Source organism: Sabethes cyaneus, chromosome 1 (assembly GCF_943734655.1).
Source record: "Sabethes cyaneus chromosome 1, idSabCyanKW18_F2, whole genome shotgun sequence".
Classification (NCBI taxonomy): domain Eukaryota; kingdom Metazoa; phylum Arthropoda; class Insecta; order Diptera; family Culicidae; genus Sabethes; species Sabethes cyaneus.
The window spans coordinates 161,617,974-161,632,798 of NC_071353.1; the positions used below are offsets into that span (position 1 = coordinate 161,617,974).

Genomic DNA, 14,825 nt, shown 5'->3' on the forward strand with positions numbered 1-14,825 from the left:
TGCAGACTGCAAAGCCGAAAAAGAAATTCCGTTGAGTGAATTACCAGCCGGTAAAAGATTGTAGTAATCTTTACCTCCCCATAAAAAGTTTGACAGATGGCATTTTACGCGTCTACCGACGAAATAGGGTGGCTATTTAGCTTTCACGTTACTGATGAATGGCCTCGACTTATAAATATGTAAGTATAAAAATAAGTTACTTAAATATTTATTTCGAATAAAAATTTCCTGAATTTCAATGGGCCAGATTTGCAGATTATTTAACGTCGATAGTGGACTTGTAGGAGATTGAAAAAAAAATCAAAGAACGGAAATTGGGTTGAGAATGTATGTAAGTACGTTGTTTGTTTATCATCATCATCGTTTGTGAATCACCAAATTAGCTACTCAATTACTTATTTAGGTAGTATCATTCTAGAAGGAGAAGCTAGAGCTGGTATAGCACCGCTAAAACATCGGGTTTCATATTAAGTGTCGCATTTCTGCTTAAAACGCGTGAGGAAGTGGACCGTGCTATTGAAACTTTTTAATCCATTGAGGGTGAAAAGCAGTTGAAACAGGAAGTAGCGTAGCGTTAATGGCTGACGAAATTGTTAGCACTTTTTGCTAACTTGCTTGCTTTCGTACCACCGTAAGAGCACCACAATACAAAAATTGATGGACGAGACACAAACACGTATCACTCTTACAACATTTAAGGATAAAAATATTTAACAAATTAACAAAAATTATTTTTACCTACGCGTCGACCGCTTTCAGGCATTCTAAGCCTATCATCAGGGCGATGCCGATGTCCAACTGATTACGTGTTGTTTATCTGGTTGTAAATTGACCAAACCTCGTGATTTTTAGTCATGACCTTGAAATGCGGTCAGATATATATTAATATTTTTTTGAAACGATGGTTCTACAATTGATGAAGGGACGGTAAGGGAAAGTAATGAAGAAGGATTTTTTGGGAATGGAGTAGAAAGAGTGGAAAGGAAGGGGGGGTAACAGGTAGCTACGCGTAACAAGTTGTCTTTGTGACTCCTACCTTTTGTCCTATGCTGGAAGGAGCATGGGTCGAACCAAGCTATAATCAGAGATTATAACCGGATTTGAACCACAGAGGCGCTGGACAAAAGGAGTCTGCACAACCCCCCTTATTAAGGTAGCGACATGATTTTGGGCTATTTTTAGACACAAATTGCGCCTCTTCCTCCACCTACTGTAGAGACCACCGACCGAGAAGTTTTAGTCTAACTTTGTGTTTACTGGCGGGACGACGACACTATGCAGGCCCTTGCGACTTACAAGGTACTGTTGAGCTTTGCTACTTCCAAGGTATAAAGATACAAGGGTACATGGGACTGGGTAGCGGATGGTTACTGCCACTGCTGCTGCGAAGGGGTCTAATTCGAGAGCTTCTGGGGATAGGTCTTTTCGAATGGCTAAACACACTCCATTGGGCAAATGGTTCTCTGTGTCGACACGGTTAAACCACGTATATTTTTCTGTTAGAAAGCGTCCTAAGATGGAGTCGTCTTTGTTTCTGGTTTCCTGCAGCGCAAGGTGGGTTCTCGTATATTAGAAGTAAGAGTTCATCATCCTGATGGCCATGCAGACCATTGATGAAAGGCAAGAGTTTGTTCTAATCGTTGACTGGGTTCTGAGGTGCTGTTGTTCCTTCCATCATATGAATTTTGCGCTCCTTCTTGGGACGTTTCGCTTTTTTAACAGTTAGGTCCTTTACTACCTGTTTCAGCTGTTACAGTTCGTTCTCGATTCCCTTCATCCGTTCCAATTCAGCTCTCAGCAGTTGTATCTCCCGGTCCTTTTTATCCTCCTTCAGACGATCTTGGACGTTCGTATTCCTTCCTTGCTTCAACAAAATTCATGCTGGGGTTGTTAACCTTGATCCGGATTATCTCCCCTTGCGCTTTATACTTCTTGCACTTTGATGTTCCTGATGGATGCGGTCCCGATATTTAACAATTTTTGAAGAAATTCGAAATATTTACCGTGAGCGGAAGTGACGTTTGATTCTGGCTAGTAACGTTTGTGCTTCGAATTCTTCGTCCAATAGTTGCGGGTTTTCCAGTAATTTTGGCCGCCTATTTTTGGCATAAGGTTCAACCGGCGGCAGGTATTTGCCACTACCATTCTTTTTTACGTTTTCTGCAATTGTAGGTATGCAAAGCTTGTCGATATACGTAAATGTAAAATTATCCATCTCGTCCTGACAATTTTGTTTTTCTGAGCAGTTATCATTTGCTCTAGCTGCTTAATATTGTTCGATTCCGTTAAATTAGCAAGAGCGACGGTTGCGGATAGTCCAATGAAATTCATTATTTTTTTTAAATGATCACCGACGATGCCAATATCCATCGTTATACACCTGCAGAAAGAACTCTGGACCTCTTCCTGAAAAATTTTCGTTTTTGATATTGCGTTAAAAGCAAAGATGGAAAACCAGCTTACCGTAGCATAGGAGCATTACTCAATATTTTTCCGCGTATTCATTGTCGAGAAAATTCCAGAGAAAATTGCACAAGTCGCACGAGTTAATTGTACACAAATGAGCAAAGCTCGAAGAAAAAGAATACTATCAACAGCCAAGGTTATATTAGGATGGGAACGGTATAATATATTAAGGTTGAAAAAATATTTCCATAGTGAAAAGTAATATATTTTCAAGTGTCTTGCCCCTAACGTTCCTCAGAATGTTTTCATAAGCTGTATTTGTACTTGTTCTGGCTTTTGTAGGCTTTTTGCCCTTAAGCAATAATTGAATTAGTTATAAATTAAACATTGACTTAAATAATTATAAATACATAAAATCTAAACACTATATAATTGACCTCTGTAGTACAAACTAAGTCTTCGTCTTAACATATTCGGTGTCATGTCCCACCAGACATTAACAAAAGGTAGGGGACTTGGCCTTTCAGAAGAATGTTTTGGCCCGGAAAAACGGAGTAATCGTAGGATGGCAAAAAAAATTTTATTACTTATCACAAAAATACCTGCCGATTAGATTTGGATTGATTTGGACTTGAGGTTTTACTTCAAATTGAACTGGAAATTTGACTTAAAATTGGATTTGAAATTAAAATCGAAAATGTACTTGCAATTGAATTTATATTTGATTTAAAGTAGACTTGGGATCAGACTTGGAATTACACTTAAAATTAGATTTGAAATCGAATAAGAATTGTTTTTGAAATTGGAGTTGAAGTCTCGTTTCATCGCCAATAAAAATGATCATTTCAAATTTTCACTCCAGCCGAAACTCAAATAACGGGGTTTAGGGCGAAGCATAGTACTTTGACAGGTTTGCTGAAAGTGCATGATGATATTCACAAGGTGATAGACAAAAAAGGAACAGCAGTTTTACTACTAATTGATTTTTCAAAAGCCTTCGATAAGGTATCTCATGTTAAGCTGCTAAAGAAGCTTTCAAATCAATTCGGGTTTTCTCGTGAAGCTGTAGCTCTTGTTCAATCTTATCTGGAGAATCGATTGCAAGCTGTTGAAATCGACCAAAAGTTATCAGACCAAATACCAATTGTTTCTGGTGTACCTCAAGGATCTGTCCTCGGGCCTCTGCCTTTCTCCTTATTTATTAATGACTTACCGTCAGCATTGAGATACTGCAAAATTCATATGTTCGCGGACGATGTACAAATATATATTTGTTCATCTCGTCACTCAGTTAATGAATTAGCTATGTTCATGAGTACTGATCTGCAAAATTTATTTCAATGGTCTACTAGTAACTTGCTCCAAATTAACTCATCTAAAACAAAAGCAATGTTTATAACAAGGAGTCACAGACCGGATAACTTGCCCGATCTGATAATAAACCGTGACACAATAAGCTATGTTGATAAAGCCTCGAACCTTGGTATTACCTTGCAAAATAATTTAGAATTGGACAAACAAGTTAATGCGCAATGTAGTAAAATTTATGCTGGATTACGACACCTAAGGGTTACTGCTGGTATGTTACCTACTACTATCAAATTGAGAATGTTCAAATCCCTGTTACTTCCGTATTTGTCCTATGGAGCCGAATTGATTATTAACGCATCAGTACAAGTAAAAAATAGATTACGAGTAGCATTGAACTGCTGTGTTTGATGGGTGTTCAACCTAAGTAGATTTTCTAGAGTATCTCATTTTCAAAAACAACTTCTTGGAGTATCTTTTGAGAATTTTTCTAACATTCGCTGTCTCTCTGCATTGCATAGAATTATTCGTAATGGACCTGATAACTTGCGTGACAAATTACAGTCTTTTCGTAGTTCACGTGTCAGGGATTATATTTTACCGCAAGCAAGTACCTATTACAAGTATTACAGTGGAACCTTTTTTGTACGTGCAATTGTCTGGTGGAATCAGCTTCCTCTTGATATAAGATTGACAAGCTCTCCTGCCGGATTCTGCCAAGCCTGCACCGAATGGTTGGAAGGAAGGAATTTAAATTAGAATTAAATCAAAATTATGTTGAGTTTCAAAATTAAAATTAAAATCAAAATCAAATTGAAATAGTTGTAAGGTTATTTTATAATTGTTTTTTTTTCTCGTCAAAAATGTGGTTGTTCGTCCAATTGTAGAAAGTAATAAGAAATAATTCTTACTCTACAAGTATTATAAAAAAATAAAGAAAAGAAACTCAAATAACAGTCGCTGTCCGAGAACGCCGCTTGCCTGCGCTGGCGCTGTTATCATGTAATATACACGTATATTTATAGCATTGCTAAATTTATAGCGATATGCTCTGCGGAGCGCGAAGGCTGCACCAGGTGGCGCAGGTGTTTTACCCTAGTTTAAGGGGTGTCATTGAAACGATGTTTTGTTAGAAAATTTGTTCGAAGTGCTACGTCTGTTAGTATGTGGTTAAAATTTGACTTATAAAATTTAAGCCAAAATTGCAATCGTATATCCTTTGAAATCAAAATTGTTGTTGTAAACGCAAAGTTAAAAAGAAAAATCAATTTAATGTAAAATTGTAAAAAAAAAACAACCGCCTATAACATTTATGATTGAAATTAGTCCAAATTGATGTCCTGAAGGTAAAACGTCATCGAAAAGTGAGCGGTCATCCTTTCCTTTTGCCAGATTGCATCCATACAGGCACTGCAAGAATTTGTTCGAAACTGTTGTCTTGCATTTGTGCATGTGACATGACGCAGAATTCTCACAGCGAGGAAAATCAGTGTGTGCCAACAACTGTGAAATGAATGTACCGCAATTGCAATCAATGAGATAAGCTGTTCTCTAAATTGAGCCTGCCACAATGTTCTAAGTACCCTTGGAAAATACGCATTGCATACATCTTTTGGGATGACATGTCGCCACTCTGTATATAGTCACTCTAAGGTAGACAACCAATTTTGAAACAAAATTTATACGAGACAACGCATATATTTAATGCTGCGCAGTGCGCAGTATGGCGAATGCAGCGTGTTGTTTCCCCTCTTCCGTTTATCGTGAAACTATTTGCATTGAAACTAGAATTTTTAACACATTTCTTCAGTCACACTTCTGATGGTGAGAAAAGTTGCCAAAGTATCATGGAAAAACACCATGAATCTTGGTTACTATTTGAATTTGATTGCTTACATAAAGTTGTTATCGACGTTAAGATTAATATAAAAATAGTTTCTAAATGCATAGACCATAATTTGACTAAATATGCAATACATAAAAAATGGAAATAAAATACTATTTATTTTTTCTACAACTGGTACTGGTACCCTCAGATGTGAGAGTTGTAATGTGATGGAAAATGCAGATTAAAATCTATGACGATTATTGATAGTTTTCTTATCGTTAATAATTAATAACAATAATATTGCTCTTTGCATTGACAGATGGATTTTGAACACACTTGTTCATGTCGTTCATGTTCAGTCACACATTCCCGCTTTCGAAAAAGTCGGATGCCTGGCAGAAATCGAACAGAATCAACATGGCGTCGGCAGAATTTGACATTCAGAAACGGTTCGTTTTCTTCATTTTTCGCCCTATATCCTTTTTATTTCACGAGTGACGTTTTCAAGCAAAAGTCTTGTCGAGGTGCGCGTCGCAATTTGGGAAAAAGGTAAGAAAATAATATTAAACATATGGAAACAAGTTTAATTTAATGTTAAACCAGTTTTTTCCACACTCAACATGTTAAACATGTCGTTTTTATTTATTTTATTCGACAGATTACGTAGCCAGCTGTTGGTGTACCGAACATCTACAGGACCAGCTGCGGGGCCAGGTGCCAAAAAGCAAACAGAATTAAATTAAATATATACATATTTATTTTGGACAATAAAATGAGTGTAAGTTTGCAAAAAAATATTTGTATTTTTGCATTTTCAACCACAAAATTACGGAAAATATAACAATCAACTGAGCTGGTTCCTATGCCGGTTCTGTTCGGCATGGCTGACAGAAATCGAGCAGAAATCCGACAGAAAAATCAAAACAAAACCGTTGGGCGAAATTTCTGCCCGAAACGGTTGTTTCGCTTAGGCACGTCCGGCAGAAATCGAACAAAAATCTGGCAGCGAAAAACTTTTTCTGCCAGACATTCTGCCGGATTTCTGGCCGCCGTCACCCGTGAAAACTAGAAGAAATGCAACAACCGTTTCGGGCAGAAATTTCGCCTAACGGTTTTTTTTTATTTTTCTGCCCAATTTCTGCCAGCCATATCGAACAAAACCGGTGCAGGAACCGGTTCGGCCGATTGTCCTTTTTTGTTTTATTTTTCATTATTAAAGATAGAATGTCATCCTACCAATTACGTTAAACCAAATTTATATTTATTTTTGTAACTTTTTATTTACATTATTATATAAGCACACACACACATGCTTTATGTGGCGCACAACCACAAAAGAACACCGGTACTGGAAACAATTTTCTGAAAAAAGGTTTGGTTATAAATGCCTCACACTAAACAAAGCCAACATTTGTATGATTATAGTTATAGATGCAGATTGTTTGATTTGTTTTGTGTGGCTATACGAACGAAAACTGAAGGTTGCAAATATAAATTTGGGATTTTCTTACCTAGAATCGGAAACTGCAACGAGCAGCGCTTGTCATCTCTTGTCACTTGTTATGATAAACAGAATAGAGCGAAAAACGAAGAAGATGAACCGGTTCTGAATGTCAAATTCAGCCGGCGCCATATTGATTCTGTTCGATTTCTGCCAGGCATCCGACTTTTTCGTAAGCGGGGGGTTGTGTAGGTGAGAAAAGCTGCCAAAATTTCGGGGGAAAACCCATGAATCTTGGTTGATTCCTATTTGAATTCTAAAGCTTACGTATAGTTGTTATCGACGCTAAGAATAATATAAAAATAGTTTCTAAATACATAATTCCACGCATAATTCATAACTTTGCAGCATATATGAAATAAATGAAAAATTAAATATTATTTGCTTTTGCTACAACTGGTACTGGCGCCACTGCTGAATCAAATGTCAGCTCAGATGGGAGAGTTGTAATGATGGGCAATGCCGATCAAAATCTATAACGATTATTGTAATTGTAATTGTAATTTATTAGAGATACGTTAAAGTTAAAGTTTTCTTATCGTTAGTTAGATGACTGTAAAAACATGGCCGCCTAGCAGGACCGTGCTTCCAACCCTTCAAATTTCGATATTCTGCCGTGACGATAAAGCTCAGCGATGTCAGGTAATTTTTTTAAAAGTCTTCACGAATCAAGGAAAAATGTCTTCATTTGTCTTCCTTCGGCTTTCCGCCCATTTAAACTGCATGGTGAAGACATGTCTGCAAGTGAAGACATTTCACTTTTTTGTAACAAAAATGCCTCCAAAATGAAGACATATGTCTTCACTTCTGGCATCTCTGATAAAGCTTGATGGTATTATCGTTATATGACTGTTACCGATATTATCAGAAGCACACTTTTCGTCAGTTTTGATAGTAGCACTTTATAACTGAAGATATAATTATCAAAAGGGCGAATGTCGCAAGCGTAAACAAATCAAGTGAGGGTTGATTTTCCTATGCTGGTCCAGCTAAAAGTAACTCTCACCCGGTTTGCGTAGTAATCAAGGGGTTTCCAACAGCAATGATTACTACGTACCTTATAAAAAAGTTACTTTTGATTACTTTACTGATTACCAGTAATCAATCTCTTGTGATTACTAAAAATTAATCATGATTACTTAAGACTATCATTGATTACTATACTGATTACCTAATTCGTAAATGATTACAAAAGTAATCACTGGTTACTACGCGCTGATACGCCTTGCTGGAAACGCTGGAAACCCTTTGGTAGTAATCATTGCTGTTAAAACCCCTTTGGTGCAGATTTAGCGAATTATTTCGAGCAGTTTCGAGTAGATGCAGGTTTTCAGCAAAAATCTGGCATCTCTGCTTCCTCATTCCGCACCGCAGGCAGCTTTATACACATGTGTATTGTCAATTGCAAGGAAAATTGTACTATCCAAAGTGCGATATCGCTAATAAAAGTGCTATTTTACATTAAATCGCCTCGGTATCTTCGGCGCACTTTTTCGTTATCTTCCAAGCAATAAGTGCGCCGAAGAGACCGAAACGATTTAAGCTAAAATAACACTTTTATGAGCGATTGCGCACTTATTGATTGGACAATTTTCCTTGCAATTGACAATATGTGATACGATTTTTTTCGATTCTACTACATGAAGTATTCCACCACGCACACATATAAAGATTTTTTGACATTAGCTGAGGCCCTCGCTGAGGCTGTTTGCAGTAGGAATAATATCACAAACATCAAATATCAAACTCCCGGATCCTCTCCTCCACTCTTCGCTCCCCTCTCACTCCAACATAACCGATCCTCAGCTAATGTCATTCTGGCTAGTGACGAAATCGCAAATTACTTCATGGGGCACGCTGCAGCTTTGTTAAGAAAGGTTGGGAACACGAATACGATCTGGACTGGCACTGCACCGCTAGGTGCTAGCGTCTGTTTTCTTTTGTATAATGTCTCGCGACGCGAGTCGCAGTGCCGTACTTTACAGCAATCCGCCATCGCGCCATGAAAGTCGTTTGTGGTGTGCTGGAATCTGGAAATGCCAAGGTCGCAGAAGTTAAGTTTATTTTCGCAGTTAAATAGTAAACAAGCAAACAATGAAAGTTTCAATGTAATCATTCGTATGCAAAATAATGCACCAGATCTTCTAAGCTTTGTATGAAAACTAAAAACTTGAATGTTGTAAACTGGACCCGTTTAAGCGTCCGATGTATACCAATTTGGTAACTCTATGTTTATTCAGCACTTTATGTCGAAGTCAAAACAATGTTTTTGAAAATTAGAACGTTAATATATCATTTGCTGCTATGTGAATAACTGAGAAATTAAAGGCAATTCACAATCCAAACAAGTTCAATACAATCACGACAAAATGGAGCTTTCTAACAGGCGTTCTGTTTAGTGAGTGAGAATGGATTCATTGCAATTATCAGTACGCTATTACTTGTAATATGTATAGTTGAATTAGGAACCAGTGAGCGAAATCTTTTAAATCTTCATAAATAGATGTTTGTCGTCCTGATAAGGACGGATTTTTTGATATTAACTCAATAGCTGGAAATCTCTAAGCCTTCTTCTCGGTCTTCTTAGGCAAGAGAACAGCTTGAATGTTGGGAAGAACACCTCCTTGAGCAATGGTGACACCGGAGAGGAGTTTGTTTAATTCTTCATCATTGCGAATGGCCAATTGTAGATGACGGGGGATGATTCGGGTCTTCTTGTTGTCACGGGCCGCATTTCCTGCCAGTTCCAACACTTCAGCTGCCAAGTATTCCATTACGGCAGCCAGATAGACGGGTGCTCCAGCACCGACGCGCTCGGCATAGTTGCCCTTTCGGAGCAGACGGTGAATACGGCCTACTGGGAACTGGAGCCCAGCACGAGATGAACGGGACTTTGCCTTTCCCTTGACTTTTCCTCCTTTACCACGTCCAGACATGATTGGAACTTGTGATTTGATTTGATGCTAACAGTAACTCGAACAGCGTCTAAATAATGCCATTCGCCGACTTACCTCTTATTATATATATGAGCAAGCGACAAGAATCGACAACAAGGCCGTGCTACGTAGGTAATGGAATGGCAGAATAGGAAAAAAGGGTGGAGCTACTAAAGTGGGCTTTGTTCGAATAAAACAGCACTACCTCACCGCGCATGCATGACACTCACACACTTTTTTTCGTTCATCCTTCCCGTTCGGACGTTTTTTTTTTTTTTTTTTTTTTTTATCTCGCGTTTGTCGGTTTCGTTTTTTTTTCCCCCGTTTTAACCCCTTCCTTCGTTTCGCGCGATGACTAAGCGCAAACGACGCTCGGGCGGCTCGAAGCCTAGCCCCAAGCGTCAACAAAACACAAACCTTGTGCTAACAGCTCAGGCCAATATCATTCACTCATCACCTTCGGCAGCAGTCCCGGAGGCACAAAGCAGTGCTGCACCAACCGCCACTAATATAAGTGAACTAGGAGATTTCGGAAACCCCCGTGGAGGCTCCATGGAAAACGTCCACATGTCGTCCACCGTGGAAACCAAAGAAAAACTTCCACCTATCATGGTCAAACATGTCTCGCTCGAAAATCTGTCTAAAGCTCTGAAAGCCCTTGACATCAAGGCTGAGTATAAACTTTGCCGTATAGGCATCAAAGTCATGGTTAAAACAAGAAAAGACTTTTCAAAAGGGCTCACTTACATGAAAGCCAGTCAGATGGAGTACTTCACCCACGACGTGACCATGGACAAGCCTTTTAAGGTAGTAGTACGAGGTCTTCCCCATATGAAGGTAGAGGAAATCGAAGCTGAGCTTCGATTCCACTACAAATTAAACGTGTTGAACGTTTTCAAAATGAAGCGGAGAAACGAGGTTGCATCCCACAGTGCACTCTACTTGGTACATTTTGCCAAGGGCGCGGTCTCTCTGAACGCATTAAATGCAATTAGATCAATCTGTTCAATAATTGTGCGCTGGGAAGCATATCGCGGTGGAAGCCGCGACGTCACCCAGTGCCAACGCTGCCTAAATTTTGGGCACGGAACAAGAAACTGTCACATTAAACCCCGCTGCGGCAATTGTGGGCTCCCCCATGCCACAATTGACTGCCTTACTGAAGACCCGTCAAACTATAAATGCGCAAATTGTAAGGGCAACCATAAAGGCAATGATCGTTCCTGCCCCAAACGTGATGAATACAAAGACATCAGAAGACGGGCATCGTCAAATAACCAACCAGGCGTTAGAAAAACCGACCCACCCTCAAATACCCCCACGGACTTCCCTCCGTTACCACCTACTGCAAACCACAATATGGATTTCCGGACCTCTCCAGACCCCGCAAACTCCAAAACGGGACCATGGACAGCAAATGCTAATCTACAACCTGCCGATAAATTTACCGCAGAACAGCTCATGGATATTTTTACCGAGATGTGCAGCCGACTTCAACAGTGCCAAACGCGTCAACAGCAAGTCCATGTATTGGGCCTTATGGTGATCCGTTATGGTTGTTAAACCGCATAACAACATCCCAGAATGCAGCCTAGGCCATCAAGATAAACCCTCACAAGGACAGGTAATTCATTTTTCCCCCCTTCCTCCCTCACAACCCAAAAGGACACCCTCCCCTCATACCACCACCAAAGCCAGCCCTTTCGCCCTGCAATGGAACATAAGAGGCCTCAGAGGGAATCTACCCGAATTACAACTACTACTGACTGAACTCGATCCCACAATAGTCGCCCTCCAGGAAACCATGGCGGCCAACAACTCCCTACCCTCAGACTTTATCAAAAACTACAACATCTACTATCAAGAAGGTCCCAACCCCCATTTCAACGGTGTCGCAGTAGCCGTCAAGTTTGGCACCCCCCATTCTCCCCTCCCCATCTCCACCCCACTTCAAGCAATAGCTGTCTCCATTAAATACCCTATCTCAGTATCGGTTGTCAGCCTTTACATTCCTCCTCGAACCCCCATAGCCCCACTACGCGAGCAGCTAGACCATCTAATGAAACAACTACCCGGTCCGGTTATAATCATGGGTGACTTTAATGCCCAATCCACATCCTGGGGTAGTTCCTTTACCAGTAAGAAAGGATCTACCATAAGGAACTTTGCACTTGACAGTTCTCTCCAAATAGCTAACAATAACCAACCCACCAGAATAGACCCCTCCGGTAAAACCTCCTGCATAGATCTCACCCTAATCTCAAATCAACTATTCCCTAACATAACCTGGAATGTCCACGTGGATAACTGCAATAGCGACCATTTCCCTATATTCCTGTCACTTGGACAGCCCACTCCAGGGGTCTCGGCCAGACCAAGATGGAAGTTCGAACACGCTGACTGGGCCAGCTACCAGCTTGAAATCGAAAAACGAATTACAACTATTCACGAGTGGACAGCCGAAGACTTCTCCTCCATGATTTTTAACGTTGCATCTTTGCACATCCCTAGAACCAGTGGTTATCCAGCCAAAAAAAGTGTTCCTTGGTGGACTCCGGAGGTCAAGGCAACCGTTAAGCGTCGCAGAAAAGCTTTAAGAAAGTTAAGAAGGCTCGAACAGGATAGTCCTGTAAGGGCTGACTATCTCAAAGAATTCCAAGAAGCACGCAGCGCCGCTAGACTGGCCATTAGAACCGCCAAACACGATAAATGGGTCGAGTTCGTAGAATCGATTACTCCCAGCTCGACGTCCAAGGAGCTGTGGGACAAAATCGGTAAACTCAGTGGGAAAAAACGCAGCAACGTTTACAACCTGCTCATAAATGGCACCCACACCACCGATCCTAGTATTCTTGCAGCCTCGTTCGCAGAATACTTTGCATCAGCCTCATCAAACCTAAACTACGACCCTAAATTTCTAACCCATAAAAAGAAAACCGAGAGATGTCCCATCAGCTTCGTCTCCGACGTCGAACACGAGTACAATAGGGATCTGTCCATGAGCGAACTCAACTGGGCACTTGATAAGACGGCCTGCGGCTCCCCTGGCCCAGACGAGATTTGCCATCCAATGTTAAAAAATCTACCATACGTTGGTAAACAAACCCTTCTAAAAATTTACAACAACGTCTGGTCCAGAGGAGACATCCCCAACTGCTGGAAAGAGGGTCTAATCATCCCACTTCCAAAACCCAATAAAGACCGCCATGCTCTTGACGGCTATCGGCCAATTTCCCTTCTTAGCTGTGTTGGAAAACTCCTCGAAAAAATAATCAACCGTCGCTTGATAACACACCTCGAATCCAATCAACTGCTTGACCCTCGACAATTCGCCTTCCGACCCGGCAAGTCCACCGAGGACCACCTCAACGAACTGGAAATAATTCTAGATGATGCGATGGAGAGAGGTCTCCACGCCGACGTGGCATCGCTTGATCTCAGCAAAGCGTTTGACCGTGCATGGAGATACCCTGTGCTTAAAAACCTCTATGACTGGGGAATCCGCGGGCGGATGGGACAATACATTCAAAGCTTCCTCACAGACAGAACATCCAAAACCATAATAAACAACCACAAATCCAACACCGAAATAGTGGAAAACGGTATCCCCCAGGGCTCAGTCATCTCCCCAACCCTCTTCATTGTAACAATGGAATCAATTTTCAGTAGTATTCCTGACAACGTCAAACTACTCATTTACGCAGACGACATCATCATCTTTTCCACAAACCTTTTTCCAACATTAGCACGCAAAAGGCTCCAAACCTCTATTGATCTTATTAATGACTGGGCTCAAAACATTGGTTTCATCATCTCACCCGAAAAATCCAAACTAATCCATATCAGCAAATCCCGCAAATCACTATCAAGAATCCCTGACCTCAAGCTTAATAACAACCCGATCCCCTCTGTAAACACACTTAAAATCCTTGGGGTCACAATCGACAAAAGACTCAGCTTTGTTCCCCACGCTCAAACTATTAGAAAAGCCACTACTAAAAAAATTAACATACTCAAGGCAATAGCTGGAAATCTGGCCTCCGGTCAGCGTGAAACACTTTTGAAAGTTATTAACTCCTGGTTGGTCCCTCAAATTCTATACGGTATAAATCTATACAGTCGCGGTGGAAAAAGAGTCCTCAAAACGATTCAACCTGTTTACAACAAAGCAATTAAAATTGCCATCGGAGCTTTCCCCACCAGCCCTACGCTAGCTTCAATGGCCGAATGCGGACAACTCCCTTTCGATTACCTAGTCACACAACACATCACCAACAAAGCCATCCGCCACCTCTCGCTCCCTGCGAGTAACCACAACACCCCACTCGTGATCAGGGCTAAACGTATGTTCACAGATGTAACCAACCAGGAGCTACCCACCATTTGCTCTCTTCCAACATTAATTGACCGTAAATGGAACCAAAAACCACCTAACGTACGTCTCGACCTCCTGGAGTCTGTCAGAGCAGGTGACCCTCCCTCCAAAATTACAGCACATTTCAATCATCTTGTCAAATCCTCCTTCCCAATAGAACATCAAGTTTTCACAGACGGATCGGTCGCTGCCGGCAGAGTAGGTTGCGGCATTTTCGACAACAGATTTTCCGGATCATTTTCCCTCCCCCCACAATGCTCCATATTTAGCGCTGAGGCCTTTGCTCTTCTAATTGCTACTCAAGAATGCACCCACGAATTCCTCCCCACTGCTATCTTCTCTGACTCAGCCAGTTGTTTACAAGCACTAAAAAAAGGCAAAAGCCGTCACCCTTGGATAGTACAAACAGAGGAGGCAGCCTCCCAAAGAAACATTACCTACTGCTGGGTACCAGGGCATTCCGACATCACC

General features: G+C 40.8%; 1 protein-coding gene across 1 annotated transcript; it reads right to left on the reverse strand.

The window, feature by feature from the left end:
* Nucleotides 1-9,385: 9,385 nt before the first annotated feature.
* On the reverse strand, nt 9,386-9,979 carry LOC128732964 (histone H2A). Its single transcript, XM_053826461.1, has one exon. It carries the CDS (start codon nt 9,977-9,979, stop codon nt 9,605-9,607), a length of 375 nt encoding a protein of 124 aa, XP_053682436.1. The 3' UTR covers nt 9,386-9,604.
* Nucleotides 9,980-14,825: the final 4,846 nt, after the last annotated feature.

Coding starts and splice junctions, on each gene's coding strand:
- LOC128732964 (XM_053826461.1), bottom strand. CDS start 9,979: ATGTCTGGACGTGGTAAAGGAGGAAAAGTCAAGGGAAAGGCAAAGTCC.